The sequence below is a fragment of the Balaenoptera physalus genome, assembly GCF_965194825.1.
Source record: "Balaenoptera physalus genome assembly, chromosome: 6".
NCBI lineage: Eukaryota > Metazoa > Chordata > Mammalia > Artiodactyla > Balaenopteridae > Balaenoptera > Balaenoptera physalus.
In genome coordinates this window covers 102,113,018-102,131,979 of record NC_138885.1, presented here as the reverse complement: position 1 = coordinate 102,131,979, position 18,962 = coordinate 102,113,018, and the positions used below count along the sequence as shown (strand labels likewise).

The 18,962-nt window shown below is 33.4% G+C and overlaps 1 protein-coding gene across 1 annotated transcript in view; it reads left to right on the top strand.

The window, feature by feature from the left end:
* The window catches only part of ERBB4 (erb-b2 receptor tyrosine kinase 4), a 1,174,475-nt gene that overhangs the window by 885,482 nt on the left and 270,031 nt on the right, over nucleotides 1-18,962 (top strand). Inside the window, exons 15-17 of the mRNA XM_082466966.1 lie at nucleotides 4,231-4,324; nucleotides 10,360-10,514; nucleotides 17,510-17,554. Coding sequence (XP_082323092.1) covers nucleotides 4,231-4,324; nucleotides 10,360-10,514; nucleotides 17,510-17,554 — 294 coding nt within the window. The remainder of the gene's footprint in view (nucleotides 1-4,230; nucleotides 4,325-10,359; nucleotides 10,515-17,509; nucleotides 17,555-18,962) is intronic.

The window sequence follows — 18,962 nt, the reverse complement described above, 5'->3', positions numbered from 1 at the left end:
AATTTAGGGGGAAAAAAGATTGAAATTAAAATTAGGAATTTAATAGTTTGAAATGGTGATGATGGTTGCACAACTCTGTGAATATACTAAAATATGCATTAAATTGTGCACTTTCAATAGGTGAATGTCATGGTATATGAATTATCTCTCAATAAAGGCATTACTGAAAAAAGGGTTTAATAGTTTTATCAGGAAAATTTCAACTTGAAATTTTGTAAAACACATCAACTCATAAATTCGATAATGAATAGCAAATTATTTGCTACTTGTCTCATTGAATTGAATTGTATTAATGCTTGTTCACATTATTATGAAAGATATTTCCTGTACATGAAATACATCAGATCAGATATGATTCTCTGTGTGTGTGGCAATTGATGCCATTAAAATGGAACTAATAGACCTTAATTCCACTGTGTTACATTAAAAGTTTATTGAATATGTATGTGCATTTCTAAGGAAGGAATAGATTATAGAAATCATTTTATCAAACAGAAGCATCTTATAAACAGTGAGAAGTGGGAAAATTAAGTGTTGACCAAAGTCATAACATTGTAAAAGCACCAGACCAACCCTTAGAACTCAGTATATCTGATTTTCATCCTGTTTCTTTATAGATGCCATTGTTTTTCTTTAATATTTCAGTTTTAAACTTGTCAGAAATATGAAATTGATATATATGTGGATGTATACACTACCCTCTGTCTCATTTTTGTGAAACAATGAAAGCTAAGCAAAGGAAAAATACTGGTTCCCTAAATAAACAACACTGATTATCCTATTGTTTTTGAAAGCTTAACATTTTCCAAATCATTAAATCAAATATATTAAAGAAATATAAAGTTCTTAATGTTGTTTTGCTGCAGTAATGGGATCCTAGGAAATCATGCACAAGGTTTAGTTTAAAGATAACAAATGAAAATATCTTATAAATATCTGATACAATTCTTGCCTACCCAGTGATAGATTTCCCCACCTCCAATCTTGTGGTATTGCCAAATTACTTCCAACTTTGCCTGGCAGGTAAGACAGTCTTTGAGGAAATATAAATTCAAATTCTAACTTAATCAATTCCTACTTGAAATGTCCATCCTCCGATAAATAACCTAATTGTCCTAAACTCTGTTTTCTTACATGGAAAATGGGAATAATAATGATGTGATTATTATTATTATTATATCATATTATAATATTATAATAATGATTGTGATTATCAAATGAGAAAAGTCTTGTTCGAATTCCTACTGTTAAAACAATTACCTTCATTTCCTTTTTGTGTCTATTAATCTGAGCTTATTAAATAGTTAGGTAGAACAGTCACTTTATACACTGCTGAAAATAAATACAAATATGACATTTACCAAAATCAGGGAACTAATATATATATAAAAATAGTTTGACTATCATTAAAGAATAAATCCTAAAAAGAAGATATTTTGAAGGGGGAAAAAAAATTCAGTTAATCCTGGCTGTCAGCACTCAAATCCAGATCATATAAGTCACTATATTTTGGCAACTCCTAACTACAATGCACAAGTATTCAAAATGAACAAGAAAACTAATTGCAATGCAATCTTAATTTTTTTTTTCTTATCTGGCAACATGGTTAAATGCTTCTGAAACTTTAGTAACAACAGAGAAACATCAGAAAGAGTGCCAGTCTAAGATCTTTGTAGGCAATTTATGTTTAATATTCACAACCTCTCATCAAAACACCCTTTTTTTCCTTTTTCAGAGGATATTTAGGGAATGAGGTCTAGAGAAGTTAAGAGATGTAAGACAACAATATTAATCTTGGTGCTGGGAACACCAACCAAATCCAAAGTATTTGCTCTAGATCACAGGATTGGCTAAGGTAACACACACACAACAAAACTGTGAGAAATATATGGCAGCAAAAACACAAAGCTCAGTAAGCAAAGCTCATGCTCCCTAGAATGTGAATTTTTAGATCAGATTCAAGTGAAAGGGGATCTCTGGCAAAGTCACAGCAGAATCACTAGGGGACAGGGAAGAAAAAAGGCAATGATGGAGACAGTGACAATAAATAAATTGCAAGGAGGATCTGTTCTGAGAGCAGAAAGGAAGAGAGCCAGAAACGATACAGACAGAAGTCTACTCTATAAAAGAGAAGGCAGCTAGGTTGCCTCCATGATTTTTTATGACATATTCATTTTACTCCTCAACTCTGTGTATGGGGAAGGGAGTTTTGGAGAAGAGAAAGAAAAGCATGACCCATGTTTTAGTACCATAAAAATTATTACCTTCATTTAGTATCCTGACTCTTCAGTCACCCAAGAAGCTGTTTTCAGAAACAGTGCTTTGCTGATGATTGCAGGGTGTGCTGTAAATATCATATAATTTCACTTACACATAATGCTTTTGATGCTTTTTACAATTTAGCTACCACCCCATCCCCCCCGCCCCAATACCAGGTCATTTTGACTTTTATATTCTGAAGATTTCCTCTATTGAATACTTTATATCACTCATTGATGAAACATGCAAAATAAAAAGTTTTTTATGTAACTAAGATGTTAAACTCAAGAAAATTCATAAAAAGTGAATCCATAGCAAACCAACACTTCACTTTGAGTGCAAAATCCATGTAACTGAATATGTACATTCATACATAAATAAACCATAGATTTATGCTATTTATTTTGAAAACCAAGCCATTATTTTACCTTGAAATATATGTAGTCTTAATCTAACCAACAGAAAATATAGCCCACCCTTTGGATTTCAATCATCTGTTAAGGCTTTATAATAACCAAATGAGATAGTTCACTATGAAAAAAGAGTGATTATTTCACTCCAGGGAAAAATAAATTTGAATTTATCACCTAGTTAATCCATAGTTGCCATATTTGCAATGCTATTAGTTTGGAATGGTCGCTCATGATACAAAGGCACAAAATAATGAAGTAGCTATAAATATTTAGTTGTTTTGTTAATGACTCATAACTGACATTCTAAATTGTTTATACCCAGTACCTCATCCTCTCACACATTCTTGGAAATAGTGTGTTTTAAACATATTGTACATGACTGATACCCAATTATTGAAATGAAAACTTTTAGGATAGATATTAATTGGAAAACTTATATACTGGTAAATTTAATATTCAAATAGCCACAAAATATAAGGTTTAGGGAAGTGATGACCATCATCCCACATTTTAATTAGAAAGTTTTAGAATGTTACCATTAAACTATTTTTTATTTTATATCATATAGAATTCTTCAAAAAGAATTTAAACTGAAAAAGATGTTGTTATATTAGATCAATAATCTAAGAAAATAAAATCTACCATTAAAAAGATATTTTCTCTAATTCTCCAAGAAAGATATATTTTTTTTTTTTTAAAGAAATTCACGTTCTTTTATTTATTTATTTATGATTGTGTTGAGTCTTCGTTTCTGTGTGAGGGCTTTCTCTAGTTGCGGCAAGTGGGGACCACTCTTCATCGCGGTGCGCGGGCCTCTCACCATCGCGGCCTCTCTTGTTGTGGAGCACAGGCTCCAGACGCGCAGGCTCAGTAATTGTGGCTCACGGGCCTAGTTGCTCCGCGGCATGTGGGATCTTCCCAGACCAGGGCTCGAACCCGCGTCCCCTGCATTGGCAGGCAGATTCTCAACCACTGCGCCACCAGGGAAGCCCAGAAAGATATTTTAAAAGAAGAAAAGAAATCAAAGTGTTTTTTGAAGTTTCACTAAAAATAAATTGAAGAATCTTGGGATTTGAAGGACAAGGATGGGGAACATTCATGTAACTTAGCAACAAGAAAAATACAATAGTTCTGTCAAGGTTTAAAAAATAAGCCTTCAGCCAAGAGTAAAATTTTATATAGAGACAAACAGGCACAGACTCACTTAAAATAGCAGAAATGGTTCTGCTGTGTCATCAAAAGAGTCATCCTTTTTTTTCTTTTCCTTTTTTTTTTTTTGAGACTGCTGGAATCTCTCTCACAAGAGAGAGGTTTCCTGAATGAGTCTGTCGTTGAACCCAATGGAGGGCCAGGAGAGCCATCTGGCTGCAGTTTATCTTTTCTCCTAATGGAGAACTTACTCATTAATGTACAGGGAAATGATTCTGATGCTCCTGGCACTTAGAGAAACAAACTCTAGAATTTACTTTGCCAATAGGACTTTTAGCAGATGTTACTTCATTTGTTAAGTTGACAGCTTGTTTGCTTACACTGCCTCATGCTGCTGATGTTTTCACAGTGAATTTCGGGAGTTTGAGAATGGCTCCATCTGTGTGGAGTGTGACCCCCAGTGTGAGAAGATGGAAGATGGCATCCTCACATGCCATGGACCGGTAAGCCTGAAGACATCTACGGTTGTGTTGGCTTATTTAGTTTCATGTGTGAATGTCTGTCAAGTCATTGATTTATCATTTATCCATCCATTAAATAGGTATTTACAGCATGCTATGGGGAATCACATTCAACATTCTCCCCTCAAGAGGCTTACAGCTTAGTAGTAGAGATAAAATATTTAAAACTTCAGTTTCTTAAATATTTATGTCCCAGATAATGTATTTAAAAAGAAGATATGGAGTTGTCCTTGAAGATTGCACAGGGCTGAAAAGAGAGATACACAAATAATTATTGAAGCAAAATAATTGATAAAATATGCATAAATTGTTATATGAATACATTTGAGGGAGAAACTAAATCTTTGAGATGGCAATTGGGACACCAAGGAAAGCCAAAGAAAAGTGATGTTTGAGCTATGCTTTGAAGAAGAATCTAGAATGAGGAAACATGTAAAGATACGTAAATGTGAAAGTTCATGTTGTATTTGAGGTAAACTGTAACACGTTGGTACCTGTGTTTAATCATTTAACTATAATGGCGTTATGAAGGAAAATTGAAAAAAAGGAGGAAGACAAACACTCATAAACTAAAATCTAAAGCTGTGTGATAAATACCATGGCCGAGAGAAAAATTGAGCTATGATGATTGAAGGAGGGGCTATGGGATCAAGAAAGTCTTTATGCATAAGTTGACATTTATATAGTTTGAAGTTAGTCTTGTGGAGAAAATGATAATTATTTTCTAGACCTTCCTTTGGTTCCCATCATTCTTAATAATGAGGCTTTTTCTTAATAATGAGGTCAGTATGAGTTTGTCATTCCAAAGTGTCATATTCATCCTTCTTTAGACAAACTTCCAGTTTATTTGTGTATTGAGTCATCATTCAGTAAATAACTTGGGGACCAACACTTGGGTGTAGCCAAGAGCTCAACACTGCTCCATAAGAATTCATTTGAAATTTAAATAGTATTAATTTTTCTACCAGAGTGCTTATTCAGCACTTAATTAGCTTAGAAAAAAATTATCATTGGGCCCTCCAAACTTCCATTAGGCCCCAATGAGCTGTTCTGGAACTTCATCTAAAGAAGGATGTGGAAAACTTGGACAGTTCAGAGGACTACCACAAGGATGATTAAGCTTGGAAAACCAGACCTCTGAGAAAAAGAAGTGGTGTGATTTGGCCTGAAGAACCAAAGTCTAAAAGACAATTTAATATGTAATGATCTCCAAGTAAGTATGCTAAGGGCATATGCAGCTATTTTCTTTTTCCACTAAGGATAGTCATTTAAAATACAATTAATCTGCAGCATGAGAAATGTGGATTCTGTAAAGAATGTCAGGACACACAGGAAAGTAAAATTCCATAATGGGTTTGTTAAAGGAAGTTGAGCTGTCTCTCTCTATGAGACTTCTCTAAAAACTAGCACATCTAGGAACCATACATCATAGAATGAAAAAACAAAATCTCTTTCAGAGAAAGAGACTTTGAAAATGTACAATTACAATAACCAAGAATTTGGCCATCTCCTTTGAACAAGGCAAACTGCAAGAGTAGTCCCGTCTTTTTCAGTTCCTTATGCTGCCTCCTATGGTATAAAAGTATGCTAGTAAATAACTAGCTTATTGATTTCTTTGTTTTTACAGTCTATTTGATCATTCCTTTGTTCCTTAAAAGAATTGAGACAGTTTATAGAAATACACATTAAAAAGCCCTAAAAGTTAATATTCTTGCAATTTTCAAAATTACTTGATAACTAAGAAAGAATGAAAAAACAGGTTTTTAGTGAACACATTTTAATTCTGTAAGGACAGCATTGTTGGGCCATATGCTTAAAATCACTATTCAGTGCTAAAATTGTGAATGAATATGTCTAGAGATTAGAGAAGGCAATAGGTCAAAAGTAGAAAAAACTCAGTAAAGTTGAACCACTCATTTGTGGAAGATCAGAGCATGAAATCAAGAAAACTGACTTGATCAGTAAGCCTTATTAAAATGCTAAGCAGGTAAGAGCACAGTGTCTTTTAGGTAATGGTATCTGAAAAACTGCCAGGATTGAGCTCAAGCAATAGCCCAAACTTTGCTCCCTCGAGGGGGTTGCTTGTTTTCAGCCTTTACAATTTATATTAGGCGTATGCCTGTTTCTGGGTCTACATGTTGTTTATCAAAACTAAAGACGGAAGTGGTTTTGTGTGCCAAGTAACTGGCATATATCACTTAGGATACCCAAGAGGTTCAGGAAACTTCTTCATGAGACTGATATAGTGATGAGATAGAGGAAGAAGTCATAAAGCTAACTGGAATTCCCACACCTGGTCTTATGATTTATTCTGCTGAAATCTCATTTTCTTGAACTGTTAAATGTTTCCCTAATGATAAGAATTGATAAATATTTATATTTGTCAAACACTATTACATCTGAAGCATACTATCACATTCTCCATTTAAAATATAAAGAAATTGAACCCATGATAATGATTAGAAAGTTACTCCAAAAGTCAGCAAATCAGTAAGATGTGGAGCTGGGACTCAACTATAGAAGTACTGACTCCAAATTTCACACTCTTTTCATTTCACTTTTTTTTCTCTAGGCAACAATGTCCATAAAGTAATAAGAATAAAATGCTTTCTGGGAATATACATCTGTAAAATGGATGGTATTATCCTATTTAAATGTGACAGACATTCAGGATAATCTTGAGAGGGGTGGATTTGAAATAAAGCAAGCCTCTGCTTTTATATCCTCATCTGTCTGCACTTGGTCTTCTTTACTTTATTCTTTTCTCTTTTTCTTTTCTTTTTTTTTTTTTCTTTTCTATCTTTTCTTTCTTTACAATTTTATCTTTTCTGACTCACTTTCACTATTCCTGTATAGTCCTATCAAGAAAGATAAGGGAAGGAATGTAAGAACAAAAGAAAAGGACATCAGACAAAGTCAAAGGAGACCAAAATATAAGCCACAGAGGCAGCAAGAGAAGGGAGGGGATAGGAGAAGGGAACTGATTTTTTGGGAGGGAGGGAAACTGATTTTTGAAACACAATTTTTGTTAAAGCTAAAATAGCTGTTAAATCCAGGTTAATAGAGCTTGTGTTGCCACAACAAATAACCTCCATATTGCAGTAGCTTACAGAAAAATGTTTAAATCTTTTTCATGAAAAGTGCACTGCAGGTCTGGGGAGCTTTCTAAGGCAGCCCCCCTCCCTGTGGTGGTCTGGCATTCCAGGATGCTTTGAAGTTATGGCATCTCTACATCTACATGGGATCCCCACATCATGGCAGCCGGGAAAGAGAAGGCTGGAGAGTTTAGCACTGGCAGTCTCATAAATTGCTTTTACTTAATTTCGTGGTCCAAAGCGAGACACACACCTCCCCTCTAGTGGGAGGGAATTTCCGTATTCTGTGAGGCTGGAAGTGGAAGAGAATTGGATACTGGTGAATAGTGGCTTTGTCTCTTACGGCAGCTACCAGAGAAAAACATCAATTGTCACTGAGAAAAAAAAATGAAATGTTTCTTTCAGGATTTAGCCTATCCTTTAGTTTTCTGTCTAGATTACTGGGTCCAAGTGTAGCTTAAAATCAGAGATAAGGAAGAATGTTGCCTTCATCTCTCTTTTCTTTGTTGCATTTATCAGTTCATTCGCTGTACCTAGGTTCTTAAAAGCTTTGGGAATATAATGATAAAAAAGTAAGTATTAGACAACATGTATTTCTTTAAATCTCTTTATTATGGAAATGAGATAGAGAATCAGACATTTCATTTCTTTCGAGATTTGTCAGGACATCTTTTAGTTATGTCAGCTCAGGACATTCAATTTCATATCATGATAATACAATTAAATAGTTAAGAGATGCTTTAAAAACAAGGAAGCACAAAAAAATTTATCCTATTGAAGTCTGCCTAAAGATTAAATGTGACTTTAATTTTAATTTCGTAAATTTTTTACATCTTCTGATTTTACCTGGACATTATTTTACATTAGAAGTATTTTATAGAAAAATAATTCCTAATTCTGACTACCACTGCCTAATTTACTCACAGTAAGTTTTATTCTTGTGTTCTGAAAGAAGACATCAGCATGTCTCATGTCTTGTACAATGTCATACCACTGAGCATACTTGCACAGTAAATGATTTTGTATAATAGACAGTATTATGTGCCTAAGTACCCATGAGCAGGTGTTAAAATTGGAAACATGTGAAGTGTTCTTTTTTGGTAGGAAATAAGTTGCCAGCAGCAAACTCTTCAGGTTGAATAGGGATTCTCTTTCACAGAATAAATAAGTATATATATACACACATATATATGTGCATGCATATATATACACATATGTTTATATACATAAACAAATATATATATGAGATTTAGAAGTATGAGATTTAGATATACCTATAACTGTATAGATAGATAGATAGATAGATACATAGATACATAGATAGATAGATAATAGATAGATAATCTAAATCTCACTTCAAAATAGTAAGATAGGTGCTTGATTGAACCTCACCAGTCTCAGGATTTCCAGAAATCTCTTCCTGATTACCCTTTCTTCTTTGTACTACTATTCTTCCTTAGCTGCCTTTATCTTTAAATTTTAAAGTATTATATTTCTTGATTTCCTGATGCCTTATATCACCACTTGCAATGTCTGGCTACTTTTGGATTAACATCCATAGAGAGATGTAACGCACTCCCATGAATAGACTGATCCCCACGCACCCTGTCTAATAAATAGCTCTGTAAAATGTTTGCTTGCTCATCTCCCAAATACACATTGTTTATAATTATAAACTTAATAATATTAAATATTTCCCTCTATACTTAGTATATCTTATTTATCTAAATTATGTTCAATGTGAACTGTCATAATTGTTAAACTATGTGGATATAAGCAGATTTTGGGGAGAAAAGAGTCAAGGTAAGAAGTTCCAAGAAGTAGTCAAAGAGAAGAGGAATCCTAAGACAATATGATGTTCAAAAAGGAGAACTAAAAGTAAATTTTGAGTAGGTAATATCATTATTTAAAACACCTGAATGTGTAAATATATGGGCATCTTTTAAGGAAATAGTATTTTTCACCAAAATGTTCTCAATTTGATTTGAGAATGTACTACTTATCATTTCTTGCATGCTTATTATCCCCAGCACCAAATCCAAATCATTTTTTTGGTACAATTTTTAGATGTTTAATATGAATTTAAGATTTTTACTTTTGTTATGACATTTAAATATATTTACACATTACTGCTTATTATAATTATACATATTAGACAGATATTATAAATTATAAACATAAATATATGAAGTGAGTTAGTTTTATTTAGATTTATCATGCTCATATTTATATCACCTTCATTCTTGAGTAAGTTTCTCCATATAATTTTCTTTTGTATGTACAAGTTTTTGATTTTTGCTCATCAGATTGTGCCTTTATTGTGCTCTCAGTATTGTACTGTTATTTGCTAAAATCCCTATTAATAGACATGATATGATTTTTAGCATGATAATAAGCTGATATGAGTTGGAGAGTAACTTAGAAATTAACCTTTATTTGCCTAAACTACCTAATTCCTGATAATTCAACTATAGAAAATGTTTAAATTCATTGTTCAAATAGTCATGGTACCACCAAAGGAAAGTTTACATCTCACTTGTATATGAAATTTAGTGTTACCTAATTCCTATCATTTCCTTATTTTCATTAACTACTTAGTAAGAATTTTCACATATTCCCAGTGATTGTGATAAAATATTTCTAGGAATAATGTGTTGTTACCAAATATCGTTGCACTGTAATCTCACTAGGAATAAATGACAGAAAGATAATGCTGATGTCCTTCTGGAAAAATCACTGGACAATTTTGCTGATCAAAAAGCTACAATAGCAACATCCCCATTTGTACTTCTGAAAATGCTCTTCAGTTCTCTAGAGGAAGATTGGCCACCCACTGAAGTCTCAGTAACTAAACCAGATGAATACATTCCAGAGGAAATGGCACCCATTTTTCTTCCTCCATTTTTTTTTTTCACATTTCAGGGACCTGACAACTGTACAAAGTGCTCCCATTTTAAGGATGGCCCGAACTGTGTGGAAAAATGTCCAGATGGCTTACAGGGGGCAAACAGTTTCATTTTCAAGTATGCTGATCAGGATCGGGAGTGCCACCCATGCCATCCAAACTGCACCCAAGGGTAAGCAATTTACTGGTCAAAAACTTAATCATGTGCGTATTGCTAATCAAGAGGTGCATACATGCATTTTATCCCTGACGCAGTCTACTGAATATATAATATTCTCATGCAAAATTCTATTCATCTTTATATAATGTGTTGATTTTAAGAGAACTCCTTTCTATAAGAATGCTTTATGGAATCGAATTTATACCCTCTAAAATATTTCCGTTTAACATTTTCCTGTAACTTCTATTGACACCTTCATGAAGCTGGTATCAGGTATACTTTGTATGGAGTGTAGAAATTCTTCCAAGTTTTACTGAGGATTAAAGATATCAGAAAAGACAAGTAATTGTACTTTTGAGATTCGCGCTTAATAAATCTTTAACAGAGATTTTCTGTTTCTGTTTCTTTGTTGTTACAATCACCTTAAAATGAAGATCTCTTTTTGATAAATGCTGCCTTGTATTACTCCTTCAGCAAAATATAAGCAAAAGCAGTGATGGTAAAAAAAAAAAAAAAGGAACCTAGTGATATGTATTTTAATAAAAATACAAGTACATTTTGTGAAAGTGATTCTATTATAGGCTAACCTATAACCTAGTGTTTCTTCAACCGATATAGGACAATTCAAAGATGGGTACACATTTTTCTACTTTTCAAAAGGATGCATTGTAAAATGAATAATAATTAGACTACTTTTGATACTGATAACAGTTGAGTAACAAAGACATATTACAGAAAGAAGAAAAGCACTGAACTATAAAAGAAATAATGTCACTTCATCTAACAAATCCCAACAACTATTTCTTTAAAAGACAGCAAATCTCTTTTAATAAGGACTTTTCCTTTTCTTTCCTGTAGAAGGGGAATAAATTTAGAATCAAGGGCAGTTTCACATGCTCTATCCTCCTTCTGTCCAAAAAACCTCTTCTCCATTGTGAGTGCCCACACACACGTGCACACACACACGTACAAACACACAGAGACACTTGTGGAGAATCATCTTGGGTACTTTAGATCTGGCAGGAAAGTATGAGGTTCCATAAAGAGATTTTCTGCCAGAGTAAGGGCTGGCTGTTAGGGGATATTGAAGAAGGTAAGCAAGCAACATCATTTTCTGCCAAGAGGACATCAATTTGCAGATGCTGCTACAATTTCCTGCAGGTCAAGAAATCAGCTTAAGTCACTCTGTGAAGTGGCAGATCCTCAAAAGATAAAGTAATATGCTGCCATTCAAACTCAAATTCAGCTTGGAAGAGCTAATGGCACCTCCCTGGTTTGAGGATACTGAAATAGTCACATAGACACCCTGCTTCAAGGAAATTAGAAAGAATAAGCTGCTCCCCTGGCGAGTTTTGGGCACACTTCAGTTAAGGGTATTTCATGAAGATACTGATATTGCTGGGGCAGAAGAGTCAGCAACAGAAAGGGAAAACGTTGCCTGCTAAAATAATCATCCACAAGAGGGTTTTGTTGTTTTGCATCTAAAATTAAACAAACGTTATTCAATGTAATGTTGATGTCAACAGCTGTTGCCATTCAAAATGAGACCTTTTGCTGTTTTTGCAAATCTAATTACAACAAAGCCATTAGGGAAATGAAAGTGAGATCACAGAGCCGTACATAGTCTGGATGTGTGGCTGGTGTGTCTTCCTCTCAGTCCTTTTAAATCATGATTATATAATAAAAGAAAAGATATATAGTTGGGGGAAAGTAGAAGGAGGGACAATGAATAGATCAATTTACCACAGTAACAAAAGTTGGATGTCAACCTAAAGGGAGGATGAAGGTGTAACAGGAAACAAATCTGACCAGATCACTTGGGAACCCTAGTAAATAAAATGATGACTTTAAATTCACTGCTGCAGAATGATGGTGAGACAGAATTTGACTAGTGTACTCCCTGGCATCTTCTAAGGTACATGGATTCTGTAACGACTTAATCCTGATGGTATCTTGTCTTTGTTTTCATTTATCTTCCTGCCATCCTTTTTCTAACAGCATCCGTATTGTCCAGGTTCACTCACTTCCTAAGAGTTCTGTGGTCTCAGTCCCAGAATGGAATTTAGGGTTTGGGCATTTCTAAATGCTTCAGCCCTCCTCTGTACACTACTGCAGTGCAACACTGTGCTTTGAGATCCTTTTAATGAAGCAATGAGGTGCTCTATGCATTCAGTCCCTTCCTTTCAAATTGAGCATGTAGAGATAGAATCTTTCCCTAGGAAGATCATAGGGGCAGTAGGGATGATGGAACAAGTGACTATTTTTATTCCTAAACGCACGTAATAAATGACCTATCAGTAAGCGTGAGCTCACCAGGCCAACTCCACTTTGGAAAACAGCTTTTCTTTTATATGCCAATATTATGTCAGCTGGATAATTCAGGAACCAAGTTAATGGAAATAGTCTTTCAAATCATTTTTCAGAAGGAAGTTCTTACTTTGAATACTGTTTAATGATCATCTGAAAGTAAAATTATCAAGTAATACCTTAAAAGCCATTTTACTACTCTAAAAGTACATTAAATGTATTGGCTCTAATAAGTTCTTTAGATGTTTTTAAAATAGGTGATCCATTTAGCTAGTACCTATCAGGAGAGTCTCACTAATATTCCTAGAGGAAAAAAAAAATAACATTGTCTCTTCTTGCCTTGACTAGAGAATTTTTATTTTAGCAGCCTTTCTCATTTCATTCATTCTTCAACTTTGTTATATTGAACACCTGTTGTGTATCAGATACAGTGATAGCTAAGTTCAGAAATAAGCAAGACACAGCTCTTGATCACTAGGAGGTCACAGTCCAGTGAATTTTTATTCTTACGATTTATATCCTTTCATCAGAGATCCCTCTGTATTTTGAAATGATTAGCAAGAATTTAAAACTTAGAAATGATATTCATATTTGAAATTAGCAAGATAGAAATTTTAAAAGAGGACTTGTAAACTAAATTTAGTATGCAGTTGAGTAGTCGTAAGGGCAAAGGTTATAGTTTCTTTACTAATATCACTTGCGTCCATGATGAATGTCAATTTAATTTTTGTTTGGAGACGTGAACTGGGATATTTATTTTTAATAGGGCATCTTTTAAAAATTCATTAAAAGTTTTTAGTAATATTAGAATCACGATTTGATACTATTAAATTTTCTATATGCCTTAATATTTTTCTTATCAATTCTTTTTATATTTTTAAATGTATGTAATGAAAGAATTTCCATTGATGGAGAGAACAAAAGAAGGGCTGCTTGTGGAATTATTGTCGATAACTTCTGTAATGAAATTTTAAAATATTTTTCCATTTTAATTTCAAAATTTAGAGAAGATTTTGTCAAAATATCTCAACTATGTTACTTGTATGTGTATATCAAGGTGTTTAGAAATCAGTAAGTACAAGCAAATGTTAAACACAGCTCAATACTTGGAATTCCAGTTTTTTTAAATATATTATATTAACATGTTACAGTTTCTCTTTCTGAACTTTCTGTAAAGTTTCTACTTTAGAACACTAATTATCTAGAGAATTGTATTATTTCAAATCCTTATTCAGTCTCTTATTTGGGATTTTGACTCTTCAAAAGTTTAACATTTCCATTATTCTTTGATTTTCCTGAATCTACATAAATTGCATGTGCTAATTATTTGCTTATATAAAGTATGAAGAGTTGAAATAGAATATACATCTTTAAATACACAGTGATTTGTATTTAGAAAAAATGGTACCACACTCTTATTCTGTCTTCCATTCTTCTTTTATCCTCAAATTATAAATACCTTTAAATCTCAAATATCCTACAAAATCTCCTAGACAAACTTTCTTGGCCTCACACCCCACCCCCTCAGTAGCTCCTCCCTTTTCCTTTGCTTCTATTCTCTTATTTGCAATTTGCTTCTCAACTCACAGCAACCTAAATTCTAGTGACCTTGACTATGACAACTAACACACTCTTAGTAGTTCTTTTACTAGACCTCTCTTGCACTTGACAACGATCGATGGTCATCCATTTCCTGAAGTTTTTTCATGATTTGGCTTCCATGACACTGCAATTAATTGATTTTACTCAAACATATTTTCCTATGTTTCTGGCGTATGAGCTCATCTTATGTCATTTACTAATTATTGGAGTTCCTTGAGTTTCAGTATCAGTCTCTGCTTTTCTCACTTTATAGATCCTTCTTCAGCCATCACATCCACTTACATGATTTCCGCCTTCTCTTGTATGCTGTTTCAAAACTGGATCATTGTACCTGTGTCTCCTGCTTCCCTCTCCTCCCCCCACACCCTCCCCTCCACCAGACTCATCTTTCCAGATGCTGAGGAACATTTCTACCTGGATGTAGGAAAACCACACTAAACTTTAGATACCTAAGACTGAAACTACCAACCCTGCTTCCGGAACACACACACACAGAGAAAGGTGTTCCTCCTCTTGCATTATCTCACTGATGGTACCACTATTCTCAAAGCTAGAAGTATGAGTCATCTTTAGCTCCTCTGATCTTTCCCCTTCCATCATCAAATCAGCCACCAACTACTGTTTCGTTTTTCTTTTTTTCTGCATACGTTTCAAGGTATTCCTTAAATCCAACTCTAGGTCGATTTAAGGTAACTCTATCCTAGTTACCGTTTCCCTAGTTTAATCCTTCATCATCTCTTACAGAGACTAAAACAGTCTTTGTGCCAAAGGAATCTGTCTGGTTCCCAGCTGACTAGCCTTCAGTGGGCAAAGAGATCAATGTATAACACAAATCTAGCAATTTCACAACTTCTTTAAAACCCTGCAGTGGTTTCCCATTAAGTTTGTTCCTAAGCAGACAGTCTTCAAGTTCTGGTTCCTTTCTAATGATCTAGCTTCTTTTTTTCCTTCTCCCTGTTGCCTCATATGTTGTTCTCTAACTATTCAGAATTATTTGTAGCTGTTCATATACTCTCTACCCTTCCTCAGATTGATGATTTTGCTCCTGCTGTTTCTTACCCCTTAGAAATTATTGCCACCCCAATCCTGGTTATCAGGACTCTGAACTCTGAACTTCAGTTTTCTAACTTCTCCGAGCGTGACCACAACCTTCTGAAACTGTGTGTCCCTCCTCCACACTCTCCTAAGTCACTCGTTCGTGTTCCTCATTATATTTATTATATTGTACAATACACATATGTTTATGCATCTGTCTCCTTCATTAAAGTTTGAGCTCATTAAGAACAGGAAAAGTGTCTAATTCATCTTTTTTCTCCCCCCAGCTCCTAGAATAGTAGGAACACTTAGCAGGCATGTGACACAGTTTTTTTTTTCTTTTAATGGATGAATGAAGATCTTTCATTATTCACTCTTTAACTTTCCCCTCAAGTTAAAGCTTACTTTCAAATATTTTTATCTTTCAAAGGTTATAGTAAATACAGATTACAAACTAGCCAAAGCTTTCAGATTATCATTTGGAAGTAAGAAGTAGAGTATTAATTTTACAAAAATGGCACTACTGTATTTTAAAAAAACATTTTGAAGAAGGTATAATTGGAAACTAGAAAAAAATAAGTCCTTTGGAATAGAAGAAAACCATATAAGACAATTTGCAAACTTTTATACTAATTGTTTTTTTATTTTTAGAAATGGTTTTGATTATGAATTTTGGAACCAATTAATGCTATGTGCTCTATATTTTAATTTTAATTTTTATTTCTTACTTGCTTTTTTTTGAAAGAATTTTTCACAGTATATTTCATGTATTTCTGTATTTCTGTACATTAATTTTTTTTCTAAGCCACTCAAAGCCAATCCTCAAAAGAAAAATAATTTTCCACCTAGTAGGAATATTATAACTGATACTGATGAAGGAGGAAAATAGTGACTTAATTATTATTATACATAGTCATATTTATTTACGTGTTACAGAGCTTTCTAAAGATATAATGGACAGTCTGGCCTTATACATGAGCACCTTATTACTTCATTACATAATGATTTTAACTTCAACTTCTTTTTCAGTTTTAGAAATTAGAATTTGGAAAAAATATTACCAGAAGAATTAGACAGTTCAATAAATCATAGCTGTACAAGGAATCTTGATAATGCACTGGAGCTATATGTCTTTAATGAGAGAAAAGGGAAAGAAATACAATTCAAATTTATTGGCAGATGGAAGAAATAATATTTCTATAATACTTCAAAATCAGAATTCTGTGTACTTATATAATTTTACTTAAATGTTAACCTCTGTGGATTCTTTGCTTACCTGAGTCTCAATTTATTCATTTCCTTGGGGAGTATTTATTTATTTTTTATTGTTTGAGTTAAATATTATGGCAGCTTAAAAACCTGTTTTCACTTGACTGTTATGGCACTGCTTTTTTAAAAGCAAGTATCAAGATAAACTGTAGTATGGTGAAACCAATTAATTTGCTTGTTAAATGAATTCATGTTTAAAGATAAGTATGTTTTAAAGACAGTCACAACCAAGGCATGGAATAATGTGATTGTGTAAAGTATCCATGAGAATAACGTTAAAGCACGTTAACTCATTTTCTGCTAAAATCAATCTTTAATAATGAGTATTAAGCATCAGGTTATTATATTATATTGAATAGCTCATGTTTTCTTTTTTATTGATTTTGTTTTTTACTTCAGCTTAAAGCCTTTTAGAAGAAACTGTATACATGAAACCAATTATAGCCATTGAAATATCAAGTTATTCATCAAGACATAATATCACAAATGATTCAAATGAATTTAAAGTATTAGAAATGAGCAATATGTGCTTGGAAATTATCCACAGAAACAGAGTACAATTTCCTTTACTGTGGACTTGTTTCTTTGCATTCCATTTGTGTAGTATTTACAATTTATTTCTGGGTATCCATCAAGTATAGTAACTTTCTCACTAGCTTTAAATTCATGATATTCAAAAATTGTCTAATAACTATAATTAAGAGTTTGACACAATCGGTATTTGTCTTATATATTATTTTTAAAAATGACTAATTTTTCTTTCCTTGTATTTTTAAAATTTGGATCTTCTGCAGGTGCATAGGCTCAAGTATTGAAGACTGCATCGGCCTGATGGATAGGTACTTGGTGTGCTTGCTTCCCATGTTCTTCCTCCAAGGCTCCATGTGTGAGCACTGGTGCATGTGTGTGCATGCCACTGTGAATGGAGAATGATGTTTTCTGTTCTGTAATTGCCTGCAGGTGTGGCGGTCCCACTAGTCATGACTGCATTTACTACCTTTGGACGGGCCATTCCACTTTACCACAACATGCTAGGTAACATCTACCATGTTTCCATTTTGTCACTCAAATCCTTTCCCAGTTATCATGGATAAAAAAGTACTAACCAGTTGGGTGAAATTTATAATATGTTAAATCAGGGAGTTTTGAAAGAGGCATATAACCCTTTACTTTTCAAGCCACATTTCTTACCTCTTCTTCCTTTATTCATTATGATTGTAGAATCCAAATTAGTAATATCATTGATTTTTAATTTTGTACAATTTAAACAATATTTTAAATATTAATCTACAACTTTAATAGTCTTTATGTTCTTAATTATGTAGATGATTGCAAAAAATATTTTTAAGAGTGTAATTTGCGGAAGTTGATCTATTTTTGTAAGGTGTTTTTTACTTGATTCAATTTCTGATTTTATGTTATTTTGAACTGGTTGGTATATTCCCTAGGCATAAGAATTACCAAAGACTAAAGGCAGTGTAGAAAATATTTTGTGCAGGTGAAAGTACAAGTTAGAATTAAAAAACAAAATATTTCACTCATGTTTATATAAAAACCTATACATAAATGTTTGTAGTGGTTTTATTCAAAATCACCAGAACCTGGAAATTACTCAGATGTTTTTTAATTGTGGTATATCTATACATTGTAACATTACTCAACAACAGAAAGGAACAAACTGCTGACATACACAAAACATGGATGGATCTCAAAAACATTAAGCTAAGTGTAGTGTTAGATTGTTTATTTGAGATTTTTCTTGTTTCTTGATGTGAGATTGTATTGCTATAAACTTCCCTCTTAGAACTGCTTTTGCTGTGTCCCATAGGTTTTGGGCCATCGTATTTTCATTGTCATTTGTTTCTGTGTATTTTTTTATTTCTTCTTTGATTTCTTCAGTGATCTCTTGGTTATTTAGTAGCACACTGTTTAGCCTCCATGTATTTGTATTTTTTACAGTTTTTTTTTCCTGTAATTGGTTTCCAATCTCATAGTGTTGTGAGCAGAAAAGATGCTTGATACGCTATCAATTTTCTTAAATTTTCCAAGGCTTAATTTGTGACCCAAGATGTGATCTATCCTGGAGAATGTTCCATGTGCACTTGAGAAGAAAGTGTATTCTGCTGCTTTTAGGTGGAATGTTCTATAAATATCAGTTAGATCTATCTGGTCTATTGTGTCATTTAAAGCTTGTGTTTCCTTATTAATTTTCTGTTTGGATGATCTGTCCATTGGTGTAAGTGGTGT